Source organism: Rhagoletis pomonella, unplaced genomic scaffold, assembly GCF_013731165.1.
Source record: "Rhagoletis pomonella isolate Grant_MI unplaced genomic scaffold, Rhpom_1.0 Rhpom_scaffold_00008, whole genome shotgun sequence".
Taxonomy (NCBI): domain Eukaryota; kingdom Metazoa; phylum Arthropoda; class Insecta; order Diptera; family Tephritidae; genus Rhagoletis; species Rhagoletis pomonella.
Window position 1 is genome coordinate 31,629,946 of NW_023458562.1, and position 16,905 is coordinate 31,646,850.

At 35.1% G+C, this 16,905-nt stretch overlaps 2 protein-coding genes and 1 non-coding gene across 3 annotated transcripts; 2 read left to right on the forward strand and 1 right to left on the reverse strand.

The window, feature by feature from the left end:
- Nucleotides 1-6: 6 nt before the first annotated feature.
- LOC118744601 (general odorant-binding protein 56a-like) lies at nt 7-667 on the forward strand. The gene has a single exon (XM_036477728.1). It carries the CDS (start codon nt 52-54, stop codon nt 547-549), a length of 498 nt encoding a protein of 165 aa, XP_036333621.1. The 5' UTR covers nt 7-51; the 3' UTR covers nt 550-667.
- A 1,761-nt stretch (nt 668-2,428) lies between these two features.
- Nucleotides 2,429-3,130, reverse strand: LOC118744602 (general odorant-binding protein 56a-like). Its single transcript, XM_036477729.1, has one exon. It carries the CDS (start codon nt 3,065-3,067, stop codon nt 2,570-2,572), a length of 498 nt encoding a protein of 165 aa, XP_036333622.1. The 5' UTR covers nt 3,068-3,130; the 3' UTR covers nt 2,429-2,569.
- A 3,039-nt stretch (nt 3,131-6,169) lies between these two features.
- Trnan-guu lies at nt 6,170-6,243 on the forward strand. Its single transcript has one exon. It is a non-coding gene; the product is annotated as a tRNA-Asn (tRNA).
- Nucleotides 6,244-16,905: the final 10,662 nt, after the last annotated feature.

A 16,905-nucleotide genomic window follows, 5' to 3' on the forward strand; every position in this document is an offset into this window, starting at 1 on the left:
AATCAACCGCATACTCTACACACCTTTTAGTAATTCTTCAAAGCAACAAACATGAAGCTAACCATCAGCTGCTGCATTCTGGCCACAATCCTGTTCTTCCTGTGCGCCACCAATACAGACGCCTTTGTTCGCAAGCCAAAGAAACTCAAGCCAGAATTGGAGGCGAAATTCGATGTGCTGACCGCCTGGATTGCTTATCGCCTCAACTTGAAGCATGCCAAGGAAGCTTGTATAGGCGAATATGGCTTTACGGATCAACTGGCCACCAGTTTGGTCAAAGTACAAGTAGAGAATCCTAGTGACCGTGAGAAATGTTACGTCAATTGTCTCTACACCAAGTTGATCTTCTACAACAATAATCAAATTAATACGCAAGCGATGAAGGAATCGCTGAGTGAAATTGTGGGTGAAGAACGTTTATTGCAGATCGTTAATTCGTGTTTAACTGCTGGAGGCGCTAATGACTGTGATAAGGTGTATAAGTTCCATGCTTGTGCCTCGCCTGAATTTGATAAGGTGCGTGGTGATATCTTCTTGCCGGACGAATGAAATGAATGAGGACTGGCAAGGAGGTGTCTAGAGAGTAAAGAAGTATTAAGGCTAAGGAAATTGTATTAAGTAGAAGTTGAATGAAATTATTTAAACCAAATAAAAAATTAAAAGTTAATTATTTGAAACTGTTTTTCTTAATTCTGGAGCAATAACTTGTATGGGTTCGCTTAAGGTTGGTTTTGTTTTTCAGTTGCAGTAAATTTTTGTAACGAAGTTGTAAAGCTAAGGCCGAAGTTCTTGTTAGTATGAATGAAATGCTTAACTAATAAATGTTACAAAATAAAAACTAGTTTAAAAAAACTGTAGGGATGCCCAAAACAGAAGTTTTTAGAAAAATTTTGGACATGCAGTCTTACAATCATATAGAATATTAAAGTTTAGTATAATAAAGTGCAAGTTTAAAGTGTCTAAGAGTTCGCGTTGGTTTTTAATAATTTTTTCGCGTAAGAAACTTTTAGCATGCAGATGCGCTCGAAACGTTAGCGAAAAAAAAAATATTAAAACTCAACGCGTACTCTTAGACACTTTGAACTTGCACTTTAATTTAGTGGTCTATAAAACTGCATATTCAAAATTTTTCTAAAAACTCAAAATTTATTTTTTATGACATTTTTGCAAGGCAATTTAGTTTTTTTTTACATTTTTCCCCAAAGTTTTAACATTTAAAGTCGGTTCTTAAAGTATAATAAATCGATGTTCTTGTCTCGAGGACACAATTTTTTTGTTCCAAAGTTTATTGACCTCAAGTACTCCGTTGTAGTACTTACCCACCAGATCTTAGATCCTACCACTCTTATGTACTAACCCAATGTCAGCAAGCTAAAGCTCGCCAAAAATTATTGGAAATTTGGCTATGAAAGTATTTTGAACTAGTTAAAAAAAATAAAAATTTCTCGAATATAGGTGTCACCAAAAAATATAAGATGTTCAGCAAAAAAAAATCCAAATTACCTGCCTAAAATACTTTGGATACGAAGGTGTGCAGAGAACTGTTTTTTGTTTCTCTTAAAGTGGTTTGGTCTAATGGACAAATGTATATATGTTACCTGGTCTACGGAAAGGGGGCTTAGGTGTCAAAAAATCAATTTTCACTTTTTGGTTGATTCGGATGGAAGATGAGATGCTTTTTCACGTGGTGAAAAGCAGAAAATCCTAACTTTCTTAGAAGTGTACTAAAAATGTAGAAACAGAAACAGTAAACGTCACTTCTTCAGTGTTACTTTTTTAAATGTTCCACACTAGCAACTTACACGATGAACTATAATAATATTCCGACCAACAACAACACTTACTGGACGTCCGGCGCGGAGAACAATTAACGAGATAATGAGAAACTGACGAAACGAGTTGCTTACTTTTAACAGCTTTTTCACAGAAAACTAGTTTTCGCACGTAAGCTCCCTTTTCGTAGACCAGGTCACATATATAGCTTAAAGTGCAGAATTAATTTATTTGGGGTTTTTTAGTGGCAGTCTTAAAGTACATACTTATGTTCAGACTGGGCTCTAATAGAGCAATCGGCCAAGGTTTCTCGATTAAGGCGCTAATTGAGCTCGATTTACCGATCAAAATTTCAATTGATCGGTTAGAGCTTAATTGAGTGGTAATTGAAAGAAACCCTGCTGAATATATTTAATTTTGACTTTAAGGTATGTTTATTGAACAAATCGTAATCAGCTGTTTGCTTCGGGTCCTCTTTTACAGCTGATATTCCACCATGGACGAAAAATTTAATTTTAAATTGTACCTAATTTGCGGGAGCTTTTATTAAAAATTCTATCAGCCTTTACCACAGCGAATAGTGAGCAAAATATCGTACCGTATAAGCCTCTCCTTTAAAACCTATTTTCAAATTAAGTGTGCACATGTGTACATACATTTTTGTCAGCCAAAATCTAGATGTTTATTTGTGTCTTCAAATCCAAACTAGAATACTGTTTGTGATTGACAATTTCCGTATAAAAAAACTTAAACTAATATATTTTAAATAAATGTTTTTACTTTAAAAATAAAAAGTTTATTCATCAGGTTGGAAGATGTCTCCACGGACCTTATCGAATTCGGGCGAGGCACAAGCATGGAACTTATACACCTTATCACAGTCATTAGCGCCTCCAGCATTCAAACACGAATTAACGATCTGCAATAAACGTTCTTCACCCACAATTTCAATCAAGGATTCCTTCATTGCTTGCGTATTAATTTGATTGTTGTTGTAGAAGACCAATTTCGTATAGAGGCAGTTGACATAGCACTTCTCACGGTCGCTGGGGTTCGCCACTTGTACTTTTACTAGGCTGGTGGCTAGCTCATCAGTGAAACCATATTCGCCTATACAAGCTTCCTTGGCATGCTTCAAGTTGAGACGATAAGCAATCCAAGCGGTCAGCACATCGAATTTCGCCTCCAACTCCGGATTGAGTTTCTTAGCTTTGCGACCGAAGGCTTCTGTATTCGAGACACAAAGGCAGAACAGGACTGCGACTAGGATGCAATAGCTGGTAGTTGATTTCATATTCGCTGGATTTGTGGCTTACTGAATAGTGTTTAATAGATGACTGTAATATTTACTTTGTATACTTTAATAGTTGCATTGAGGTTCTTATATACTCGAGCTCTAATAGAACTTAAGAGTTTTAGAAATGTAACGCAGTCGTACCTTATCAGTTTTTTGAATTTTACACCAATCATTTTTATTAAGAATTTTTGCCAGAAATCTTACGCACGCAGTAAGGCAATAAAGTGCCTAACAATTGGGTTAGCAATAACGAGATAGACGCTCATCAATCCGAATCGATCAACTGTATATTTAATCAGTAACGTATGTAGAACATACGTACATATGTGTGCATGTAATTTTTGGTTTTTGATTTTTAAGCTCAGCTTGTTTTTAATCAACATTTCCCTGTAAAATGAGATACTCTGAAAATGCTTATGTCATGAAACTATTTAATTTTAGGTTGAAAATAAATTTCATTTTTAAACGACTTCAAAAAAAGGAGAAGGTTATCAATTCGTCGGAAAGTTTTTTTTTTTTGTATGTTCTCGCATGACTTGTGACCACGTCAACCGATTTCGATAGTTGATCTTCTATCGGAAAGGTAGGGTCTCCGAGGTGGTCCCATATTAATTTGGGTTAGATCGTAAAATAGGATCATGAACAAATTAACGGAACTCCAAAATTTTTCTATGATAAATGAAGTCGGCTGAGGTTTTGCTTAAAAATTACTTATTAATAAAAAAAATTAAACATTTATTGTGCCCTGAGCCAAAAGTGCAATGGTTTCCCCAAAGAAGTTAATGAGCCTTATTAATAAAAAAATAAGCAATTGTTTACTCTTAAAATTTTAATTTTAAGAAAAATCAATTGCTTAGTTTTTATTCATAAGGCCCAATGTTTTGTTCTTTCATGGTTAATACACCGGTTGTAAGAAATGTGATTGAAGTCGAACATTTAACAAAAATTCGTATATCTGGCTGTAGCTTGCTGTAACTTGTTGGCTTCCAGCAGGTTCGAGTACGAATGCTGTCAGCGCAACACTTAATTTTTTAATTTTTTCTTAAGTTTTTGGTTTTCCTTAATTACTAAAAAGCATCTGTGAAGTGCAGAACCAAATGAAACGACGGGGAAAATTGATACAACTAGAACATTTAACGAGACATTTATTAATTAATTATTATTAATTAATAATAAAATCTACAACCAAAAGTTTGGTTATAGTACCCAATCATTGTTGAAAATGGCAACCATGGCATTGTTAATCAAATCTCGTTGATTCCTTTTTCTTTTCCTTTGAATTTGCTAATATTAACCAATTTTTGATTCATTTTTTCTCTGTGTAAAAATTTATTGTGAATAACTGTTATCAGTAATAAAATTAGTATATATATTTAGGGATATGTGTAGAACTTTTGATGAGAGTTCACGCATGGTGTCGGTTTTTAATTTCATGGAATTTCAAATCACCCCGTACCGCTAAAAAAAAAAATAATCTCAAAAAACAAAACAAAAAGGTGTGCAATCCTGCGGCCCAGTTTTTTAATTTAGCATCTCATTTTGGAAATTCGAAATAACCTTGCAGATCTGATGTGCTTCAAGAAAAATGTGTTCGTGTATTATAAATGTATGTAGATTTCCATTCATGCCAATTTTTGAATAAGAATTTTAATTTAACTTTTCTAACAGATGGCAACCCTCTTCAAACACAAAAGAGTCTAAATGTTGTAACTAAAGCTTTCATAATATTTTATGTAACTTGTGTATAAGTTAACTAAATTTGACAAAACAGATGACCTCTTCAAAATACTACCTTCTTAAACTTCTTTTGCTTGAATTGCCTTATTTCTATTTCAATTACCTTATTCTTTTAATTCAAGTTGAATTAAACTTTTTTAATAAGTGGCAACTCTCCTTTAAAAATCATTTCGGTTGATACCCATATTGTAATTGCTTTTTCAATTCTTAAAAAAATGTAAATTTAATTTTTTGTTAACAGCTGGCAACTCTCTTCGAAAAAGTAAAACCTTGTTGCACATCTACAAGTCAAGCCCTATATTTGACACACCATTTATGAAAATCGAACGAACGGTGCAGATCTGATGACCCGGACAGAAATCAATTATATACACGCATAAATATGTATGTATATATATATATATGTATATATATTTATGTAGATACTGTGCATTAGAGTAGTCAAAAATGCATTAGAGAAAGTGAAGTCGGAATTTGTATGCTCTCACCCCCTATGATTGTTCTATACCGAAAAATATAACCCTATTGTTTATTTTGAAATCACAAAATATTTAGATGCCGCTCAAAGCGCTCAAATTTTCCAAAACCTTTTTTCCTAGAAATGGTATAGAACTCACCATGAATATTTTTCGATCGGAAAACTCTACTTCTCTGTAGGATATTCCCTACAATAATATCCGATTATTTATTTAACCATTTTTTCATAGTAACTATAATTTATACGTCCGAAAAAAATCACCAAAAACCACAAAAAATGCAATGGGGGCACCAATAAAATTTGGGGTATTATTACTGGTAGTCTGGAAAAATATTGGCTGAATTTTTTTATTCATTCTGAACGTTTGGAATAAACTTTTTTGTTTACTTATTCTTTAGAACGTTCCTAATGATATGTTAACGTATATTTCAAAAGCATTCTGTTTATTCCGGCTGTGAAATGGGATTATCCGGAATGTATAAAGAAACGCAGCCATTGATTTTCAAGAATTCCTTACGAAAGGTTGTTTTTTGTTCCGATATAAAATTCATTGGAAACTTTCAGCGCTTTGAGCGACCTAAATATTTTTTGATCACAAAATAAAAAATTGGGGTATATTTTTTCGACGTAGGGGTGAGAGCACTCTTTACTCTTTTTGGGTCACCCTAATGTGCATTCATGTATATATATGTCCTATATAACCTGCCTATGTGGATAAAGGCTTTTCATTCTAACTTTTTTCTTAGAGATTTACTGAGCCCGCATCTGTGAGCATGTATATTACTTTTATCGTTTTTCCAAGCGAGGCCATTCTCTTTCTACATAGTTGCTATTGCTTTGCACCATCTGCTTACACAGCCCGCGATTACAGACTTGGCTTGAACGCCTCCGTGGCGCAATTGGCTAGCGCGTTCGGCTGTTAACCGAAAGGTTGGTGGTTCGAGCCCACCCGGGGGCGTCATATTTTATTTGGGATTTGCATAAAAACTATTATTTTTAGTATGCATATGTTGTAAAAAGATTTACAGCCGGTTTCACCAGCAATTTAAATCGAAAATTATTTGTAATTTTCTGTAAATTTCCACATAAAATTAAAAAAATTCAAATCACTTTTCACTTAAATTGCTTTCGCGAAATTGGCTGTTAGAATAGGGTTGCCTTATTACTAATTCATTTTTTTTTATTAGGGAATAAGTTCAATAAAACTGAAACAACCTAAAACACGTATGCTCGTACATATATAAAAAACTACTTATAATATGGGGAAAGATGTCTTGTCAATCTTGTCAAAGAGAAATTCTTATAGCCAGTTTCACGAAGGCATTTTTAATATGAATTTAATAAGAAAATTTTCAGAATGAAACAATTGTGTAAATATCCGCTATGGTCATTTATAGGCAGAAGAAAGAGCTCACACATACGTCTCAGACCATATATTTGATCAGAACAAATATGTTGTTGACGTGATGGTCTCATACAGAAATACAACGAGTTTTTTTCGTTTCAGAATAATAATCTTGGCGTTGCTATTAAACATTGAATTGAATGCATAAGTAGAAAAAATGTATCAAATGTGCTAATGGGCACGTTCAGAAGGCGTAACAGCTCAGTAACTGTTGCGATTGCGCCTTCTGAGCGCGTTGTTGTGTACTTCTGATCAACTGAACAGTTGCTTGTTAGATGATCGTAATTTTTTTCTTGTTCATTTGAGACAACATGTTGTGTGTTGTTGAATTTGACAGCTAACGTATCAAGCCGTTCAGAAGACGCATTACGATCACTGATTTTTTTAGCAACGGTTGCGCTCAACTGCTGCGCCTTCTGAACCTACCCAATACCATAAATAATTAAATCAGTTCCCAATCAAAATAGCATTTTACATAGAATTTGTAATTAATGCTAAAAATAATTTTCAATATAACAAATTTATGTAGTACATACATACCTACATATGTATGTACATTAGACTGCATCACCAAAAAATGTTGCGCTTTTTCCGCCAGGATTACAAAATTTATTATATTTTAAGACGTCCAGCAAAATATTTCGGAAAAATATTAAGATTTAAGTGAGCTGGACCGATTTTAAAATACCTCCAAGAATGGAGTTTTTTATGAATAAAAATAGTTTCTTAAAGAACTTTTTGAAAAAAGTCCCCTGAGATGACAAAACAGATTAAGCATAAAAAATCTGCATAAAAATATTTAAAAATCTTTTCAACGGAATCGTAAGAATGAGATTTTTGATGAGGTTTTTATAACTTTTTTCAAAGATTTATTTACGAAAAACTTGAATAACTGGGCCAACACTATTCTGATTTAGACTTATGGGATCTCAGTAAAAAGGTATTTTCACACCATTTCTGTCCAAAAAAAGTCATTCGTGTCCCAATTTTTTTTTTCAACACCAACACATCTTAATTCAACTTTGAATGACGTTCGTTCATCCTTCTTTTCTCTTTCGCCCTTTGAATGAGTTTATTAGCAAAGAAATAAAAAGGGTGAGAAAATACCTTTCTAGTGACACCTCTTAAGTCTAAATCGGAAGAGTTTAGGTTCAGTTATTCAAGTTTTTCTTATATCAATCTTTGAAAAAAGTTAAAAAACAGCATCAAAAATCTCATCATTACCGTTCCGTTCAATTTTTATTTTTTTTTTAATATTTTTATGTAAATTTTTTATGCTTAAACCGTTTTGCCATTTGAGGGGATTTTTTCAAAAAAAAGCTTTAAGAAACTATTTTTATTCATAAAAACTCCATTTTTGGAGGTATTTTCAAATCGGTCCAGCTCACTTAAATCTTAATATTTTTCCGAAATATTTTAGTGGACGTCTTAAAATATAATAGATTTTATAATTCCAATGGAAAAATAGTAAAGATTTTTTTGTATGGGGAGTGATGCAGTCTAATGTACATACATATGTATTTATTTTCAATAAATCAATATTGGCCTTTAAATTGATAAGCTGCGCAATAATTGTCGCACAACCAATTCAGCGAATGCATTATAGTACATACAGTTATGTACATATGTATGAACAAATGCATGTTTATAAAAGTAAGTATGTATATGAATTTACTAATAAGAAACTCATGGGAGAATATTTGAACATTAGGCTGGATCGATTTTGTAAGAGAGATAGAAGGATATGGCATAGGTCTTTGGTTGTAGCCGCAGACGCAGACACAAAAGGACTAACATCTGACGGGTCATAGAACAAAATATTATACGTACGCTTGCCAGAATCGCTCACGAACCATCAGCATTTGCTGGTGTAAAGATGGCGGCAAAAAAAAATCTAATTATTCAAAACTTCACCTTTGCTGTTCAATCAGCAAAAACTTTAGCACTCAAGTAAATTATTTCTGTTCTGTTTCTTTCAGCAAAAAACACATGCATAAATAATTTTTATACCAGTGTATTCCTGAGGCAAACTTTCTTTTTGTTTTTTGTCTAACAGCAAAAGGACAAAGTTAATTTTACTTCGGAAGCCAGTTTTAGGATGCTTCGGCTATAATTTTCAACACTATAGGTAAAATCATCCAACGCATTGAATAGCGATTTCTCAGGGATTCTTAATGAAATTTCCAACAACTAATTTGGCAAACTATGAAAAATATTGTCCACGATGCTATTACTAGTGCACAATAAAGAAGGAAATTTTATGCAGTGATGAACGTGCACGTCAAAAATGCTTTCCATTCCGCGAATTGGTAACAATCACGACTTCACGGCTATTATATTCTCATGTGACTCTGTGTTCTAATATTTGGCATACCTGAAAACTGCAAAATAGTTGGTTAAGCACCCGCTTGTGTTTCGTCCGTTCGTGGTGGTAGTGAAACGATGCGAATGTACTACGAAAATTTTGTTTTTACTCCGATTTTTCGAATGATTTACTACTGAAACGAGTTTCAGTGGTCCGAACACTTTTCTGTCACTAACAAAGGTGGATGTTGCTGGTCAAAATAGGGAAGCTCATTAGATATCCTCGCAGCAGCATATTAGGTATTTAGGAGTGTTCATCGACTTGAAAATGAAATTCAAGAGCATTTAAAAAAGATTGCTAAACAGGCAGTGAGGATAAATGAGGATAAGTCTCAAGAATTTGGCCGAGTGGTAAAGTAGACTGGACCAATGAGCAAAGAGAAATTGAACTTGCAGGCTAATTCCTAGCAGAGTAAGGGAGAATTAATGGATTCCTAAATTACCATTTTAAGCAGTTACTAACCATTCACGACTTTTTCAAAGCATATTTGTACAGCCGTAAACGAGAGGACGACTGTCTTTGCCCTTCATGCTCATTGATCGGTTTCTATCATCCTTGAAGAAATTCTTACTTTTTAAAAAGTTCAAGCAAAAAATAATAAAAAGTTTTCGACCCACTCTATCAAACTCGTCTTATAAACGAAAAGGCAATGCGACGCAAAGCAACCGAAAAAAAATATGTAGACCTTTAATTTGCTTTTAATGATCTTACTTTTTTTAGTACTTTCATTGAAAATTGTAATCACTCAATGTAACGCTTGATGGATTTCTAAACACGTGAGCATTTCCAAGAACAACCAGAAAATATTGTGATGAGTTCGCATTTCGCATTTAAATTAAACCTAGTGAATATCAGGGCATCACTTCAATTACAGCATTTAAGCAGAACAGTAAACATAGAAAATCACGCAAAATCAGCCAAAATTAGACAAAGCAAAAAAAAAACATGAGACTGTTGCTGCTACTGATCGCCACAGCTGTCTGCCTGTGCAACATTAAAGCTGCTGTTTTGCCAAAGTACTCATATCAACACATTGTAGAAGCTCCACTTGATGAAGAAACCATCGACTACTTCAATAGCAGCGACAATTACGAGGCAACTTTAGCTGCCGCCGCTGAGTACTTTAAAGCGCCAGAAGCAGACAAACAGCAAAGGGAGTTCGCTGCAGCTTTGGCGTATTTCAAAGCGCCTCAGTCACGGCAAGGGTTTTCCGAAATTGAGGATGCACGTGCGGCAGCTGCCGAATATTTTAAAGCGCCGGTAACTTATAGAAACGCTGCGAATGATGGAACCGCTTACGAGGATAACTTAGCCGCTGCGGTGCAGTATTTTAGGGCACCTGTGGGGCTTCAGAACCTAAACGGCCAGGAACTGGAGGCGAATGTGGCCGCAGCTGGGGAGTATTTTAAAGCACCTGGGGTAACGATAGATTCATCTAAATCTGGAAATGAAGCGAGTCGAGCGGCCGCAGCTGAATACTTCAGGCCATAAAAGGTGCCTTAGATGAGCCAGTCCGATGGAGAGTCTCAAATTCGACTCGATAGCTGAGTTTTTCTAGCTGGGTTTTTCTAGCAGATGTGAGTAGTTAATTTACATTTATATTAGTTTAATTTTAAATAAGTTGCAGAAGCTAATATGGAGATTGCGCTTGTAAACCGTAAATAAAAAGAATGAAAAAAGTAACGTAAACGTTTTGACCTATATCTGCATATTAGAAGCAGGATCCCTCGCGTTTGCCTTTCTGTATAAAGACTTCACTGTGGGTACCTTTTTCGACATCGAAGGGCTTTTTATTAATATCCTTTAAGATGGAATCGTCAGATCCTTACCTAAGGTTGGGGTCGAAGGCGACTCACGGGTAGTGCTACGCCGCAAAGTTGTAATCCCCTAACCCCTGACTGTGATCGTTTACGACCTGCTGGAGTCGCTAGAGAAGAGAGGCTGTCGCCTATGCCTTCTTAGAGAGGTGTAAATTTATGGAGACTTTTTGTGGTCTGGTCTTGAAGTATTTTAACCGGATTACCATGGTTTACTAACAGTGCACTGCAGTGCGCTCCCTATAAATTCGTCTTATTCACTAGGAAGGACAAGATACTCATTCACGAGGTGCTTTCCGATTGGAGAAAGTACGTAAGCTTGAGTCTAAATAAGAATCTGTCACGGAAATCTAAACTGAGTAGAAAGAAGTATCTGATGTATGGGAGAGGCAACTGGTAAAAAATTCAGCTTCTCTCCTAAATTAATTACCTAGACTCCATCAGGTGGAATGTGCTACAAAAGAATACGGTAGTCAGATAGCTGGATCAGGGAAAAGAGACTGCCCTCATTGGAATCAGTTCTTCGGGATCACTTCCACCCTGTTAGGTTTAACATTGCGTCCGTTCACTTCAACAAAGGTTGCAGTAAGACTTGCGTGCATAAGGTGCTTAAATGACCTAGGGTCTGAACCCTCTAATATGTTTGGAGGTTTAAATTTTATACCTGATTAAAAGTAATACTGCGTGGTCTGGCTGGCACAAATTACTCTTTCTACTCTCAAATCTTCCCTAGGCATGATTGGACGGGGGCAGGGGTTGGAAACAGACGCAAGTAAGATTTTGTATGGATGGATCAAAACTTGGCGTAAGGGTAGGTGAGACCTATTCTACACGTCATCTTCCACTGACCTTAAATTAAGGCTTCCAGTATTTTCCAGGCAGAGATAGCTGTCAGTAAGAAAGCAGTCGATAAACTCTCTAGCTGCGAAATGTCGACAAAGAAATAAACTATCTACACTGATAGGCAAGTGGCGATCAGGGCATTGGACTTGCTTAGCTAGTACCAATAGTGCCTGGCATCTCTTTCGACTGAGTATTTCTTGGGCAGATTCATAACGGTGATGTTGTAGAAAACTGTGCGGCTAACAAGTTGGAATACTAGCCACCCTCGGGGCTGTTTGACGGGAAAAGAGAGAGTGAGTGTATCTTTTGCTAAATGTGGTTAACCAGCAGAAGAAGTTAAGGGATCTCCCTAGGTTCCCGAATCCTCAGCTGTTTAGAGGCCGGCAAGGTGAAATCGTCTAAAAACCAGCCCGGAGGCGCTCTCTCTAAGCTTTTAGTCTATTAATGGTTTGTATGGGAAAGTTTTCAGAGTCCTCTAAGCATACGTTATTAATTTTAGTCCCCCATATCCGCAGGCTCCGATACTACCTCCTGCAGATTTCGTATATTCTATAAGTACTGTACTAAGTATACGACTATTGTGGAACCTGCACTTTTATTCAGGAAAATGCGTAATAGTATCTTTACCGGAGAAGGTGAAACTTTATTTATAGATACAGAAAACATAGACATCTCAACGGCTGAAGCAGATCGCAGAGTTAATGGCAATTCATATATTGTTCCTTCATATCTTGCGCGATTTAACAGACTAATATAAAAGTTAATCCATTACAGTTTTACTCTTCATTCAGCATAAACAGTATAAAGTCCATTCGGTAGCAGATTTGCCTCCTCGACAAAGCAACGTAGGGAAACAAGTAAAGAAATTAGGATCTGGCATTTTGATATGGAAATGAAGAGGAAATAAGTAATATTGCACCTACGGGAATGTTTACAGACAGCAGCACCAGTGACACGAAGAATGCAAATGGTATCAGAAACAAAAATGGAGAACGGTGAAAGTTTGAAGAAAATAAAAAAATTCATAAAAAAAATACAAAAAACTTACCAAACACCGAATGCCTGGGATGAGTATTGGGACGCGCGGGGGCGTGTATGTGATAAGTGTGCGCTGACAATGGATAACAAACAAGAAAGCTGTAAGGAATTCCTCCTCCACTGCTTCGACACTTTAAGTTTTATTATCATAGCTTTTCTAAATGTTCTTCCTTGCCTTTGAGGCGCTCGCGCGCTTGCTTCCACAAGGGAATTCACAACTGTAGGCGAAACTTTCGCGCCAGCAAATATGCTGATTGTGCTCAAGAGACTTTGTTGTATTATTGGCATCTGTTTGCTTGCTTGTACAGATGTATATGGAGTAGGAGAATGGTGTCAAAATTATAATAACAACTAAACAAATAAACAAATAAACTAATACGTTTTGCATAAACAGCGGTCGGAGCAAACTTGGCAGCCGTTAGAAGTGAAATTGTGACAATTCAATGTATTTTGTCTGGGTAAAAATAGTACCCGTATTGAAGTGGGCGTGGCCAATTTGCATAATCTTATCATCAGCGCTATATTGTTATTTCTCATGGTGAAGTTCAGCTTGATTATGCGTTTCTTATGCATTGCCTGACGGTTTTTTTTTTTTTAAATAAATAAAAACATATCTATTTTCATAAGGCGAGAGGAAGCAACTGCTGCAAGCATATAAAATTTATAAAGTCGAAGTCACATAAAAAAAAATTATAAATACATCATTTATTGACGTATTTTATGATAGATATATTTTCGATATATTTATCGATTTTATTATCGATTTATTTATCAATACATTTATCGATAATATTTACGATATGCTCATCGATTGGTTCTGCTATTCGTATCATGTTTGTTAATCGACAACTGTAGTAATCGACAAACATTTTTATCGATATAATTTTGATATGTTTTTATATCGATATGCTATCTGATGGAATGTGAAGAAGCTAAGCCTCAGTCAAACGCTCGGAGGAATATGAGGTTTACCGATTCACAGGATTGTCGGATGGCAGAAATTCACAGATTTAAGGGACATTAATTACATTATTAAGGCTTAACAAACTTTAAACAACGGTCGGCATGAGGGGTACGTAAAATTTCCCTACAACTGGGGCTGCTCTGAATGCACTGCTAAACTTACCCTCACTTAATGTCTTTATGCGCGGGGAGGTACTTAAGGTGTCTTGTACACGGTTAAAAATTTGGGTTTAATTTCTAAACCGCGCTGGGAGTATTGCCTTTTTTAATATTTTATAGTCTACTTCTTAAACCAGTCAATAGTTTTAAGCAATTTTTAACATATACTGGTTTAAATTTTAGTTCAAAAAGTTCGCGGTTTAAAAATCAAACCAAAATGTTTTAATACTAGTTTCTAAGTTTCATATATAGAAATTTTGGTTTAAAATCCAAACCGAAATGGCATTTACATGTGTGGCTGTAGCTGAGTGTGCAAAGATGCTTGATACAATTGGTTGCTACCAAGGCTGTCCGGGTTCAGTCCCCATCAGACGGAGCATGAAATTTAAGACTTTTTTTATTCTTAATTGTGAAAATGTTTGGGTTTAACATTTAAACCGAACTGTTTAAATTCTAAACCCAACATATGTGCTCTGTTTTTTTAAACTTGGAAGGTTTGTATTTGAAACTGAATTTAGTTTGGTCGTATATATAATCCCAAAAGTTTAAAATTAAAACCGAGATTTTTAACCGTGTAGAGTGTCCGAAACACATATCACTACACTTAATCAGCGCGTTTAGTCCGAAAGCATTACAAATCACCTGTGGTTTATCATATAGGTCCACAGGCAGAAAATGAAGCCTAGCTTCTAGAGCTTTAGTCGCCGTTGAGGGTGATCATCATGCACGCCACCCTTGAACTTTTGTAAGTTTTTTTTTTATTTTATGAATATCCACGGACAGCCACTGAGATTGTAGGTAAGAGAACAATTAATGCTGCAGGTCACTTGGTAAAAGTAGTTTATGAAAGTTGATACTCATCCAGGAATTTAAAATGGAAGAAAGAGTGGAGGTTATGTACTATATTTCCTAGCTGAGAGAAAGCTCAGTCGACCGCTGAAGAAGTTCCTCATGCCTCTCGTAAGGGCAGCTTTATCGATGGCTGTGTTAAGGAAGTCATTCTGGTGCTTGGATCAAAGGAAAGAAGGTAATGAGCGGTAATTTATAAAAGTATTAAAAATATAAACTTAGGAACAACTGCTGTTGCTAAGTCCGATTGTATTTTTTTCTGCTTCATTTAATTTTTTCAATTTTTTTTTGTTCAAGTAAATACATATTTCTCAGCACATAATCGTGACAAAATTTTCACGCCACATATGGCAATCACCTGAAGGGTGTTCGCAAGTATTAGCCTGCATCTCTATATAAGTATAATAGCTTACGAACTTCCCTCACGTGTCACCGGTTATATTGAATTCAAATGAGTAAAGTTTTTTTTTTTAAGGAGCATAACAACTGAGATCTCCTGCTTGCATACTTATATAGCAATAATCCTTGCAAGAAGTACAGCGTCAAGTGCTAAACACATTCATAGATATGTATACATGTATGTAATAGGGCGGTCCTTAAAATTATCCACTTTTTTAAAATCGCGAAAATTCGAAAAAATATTGCATTATTCATACGAATTCACTGAGTTATAGCTGATTAAAGGAGCAATTTTATCAAATTTTCACGATGTAAAAAATAATAATTTTTTTCAAATTCGGGTAGCGACTCCTACAATTAAAAAGAAAAATTGTGAAAATTTCGTAGATAGATGTTGATATTTTTAAGGACCCCCTAATGCACATACATACATATGCATATGAACATACATACATATATGTAATATGCATAAGTAGAGAGCATATTGTTGTATTTGATTACTTGCTCACCGGTCGATGGTGCCATATGGCAAGCGACAATTTAACGGAAGTACGAAGAAGTTAAGTAACAAACAAACACACATACCTATGGATTTGTGACTGTTTACAAGTAGGTGTTATGTGCCGTAATTTTAACTGTAGAAGCTCCATCGTCATGTTGCGGTGACGCTGGCGTTGTACGGTGGTTAGGCTTTTAGGTATATTAAAAAGTATTTAATTTTCGTTTTTTAAGTTTAACAAATTTTCCAGGTTTTATTTTATTGAATATTGAAAACTGAATGAATGAATATAAAAATTTTCAACTCAAAATTGATCGTACATAAATAAATGTAACAAGATATTTTCATAATTCAAAGTATTTTAAGAACAAGTGTTTAACAAGTAATGTGTATCACTACACTACTCCCCTCTTCCAAAAACGTTCATATCTAACAAATTAAAAGTAACTCGCTTCGTCTTGCTGGATGAACTAAGTTTACTTCCATCTAGAAATGCAGGCTTAACTCTGTCTATAGAAATATTTACTAATTTGTTGTGATAATTAATTTTGAACCACTTCGGTGTCTTTTCTATAACCTCGAACGGTCCTTCATTTCTATCGGCAGATCTCGTATTAAATTCGCTATATTCTTTACAAATAATTCTTCGATTGTATTGTCTGTGTCACCACTAACCGGTGTACTGCTTTTAGTACTAACGCTTTTGTTTTGCAGTTTTTCTGGTTTATCGTGATCGCCTAAATCTGCGTCCGTTTCACATTCAATTACACTGGACCACAAATTTCAACTTTTTCTCTTTACCAGAAACGCCGTTATGAAATTCTTATGTAAAATCACCCCCTGATTCCGAAAATCAAGGTTATTTTTAATTCTATGGTACCGTTTTTGAGATATTTGCAATTTACCGTTTTTGCAAAAAAAAAAAAATTGGGTCCACTTTATCATATATATCTCAAGAACGAATTAAGCAATTCCAAAACGGTTTGAAGCTTTTAAAAGGTAATAAAATTTTCTATAAACTGTGCATACAACACTTTTTGCTAGGCCCTGTAGATTCAAAGATAACGAACAATCATTACCGATTTTTTCAATTTTTTTTGTAAAAATATAAAAAAAATTGTACTTTGCGGGGAAGGATCTCGAAAACCTTTTATTTTTTTGCAGATTTTTTTTTTCTCCCTAAGCTCTGTTGTATTACAAAAAAAATAAGCTATCATCGAAGAAAATCGATGCAAAACTACGTAAGTTATAAGCGATCAAATAAAAATACCCAGGTTGCGCAA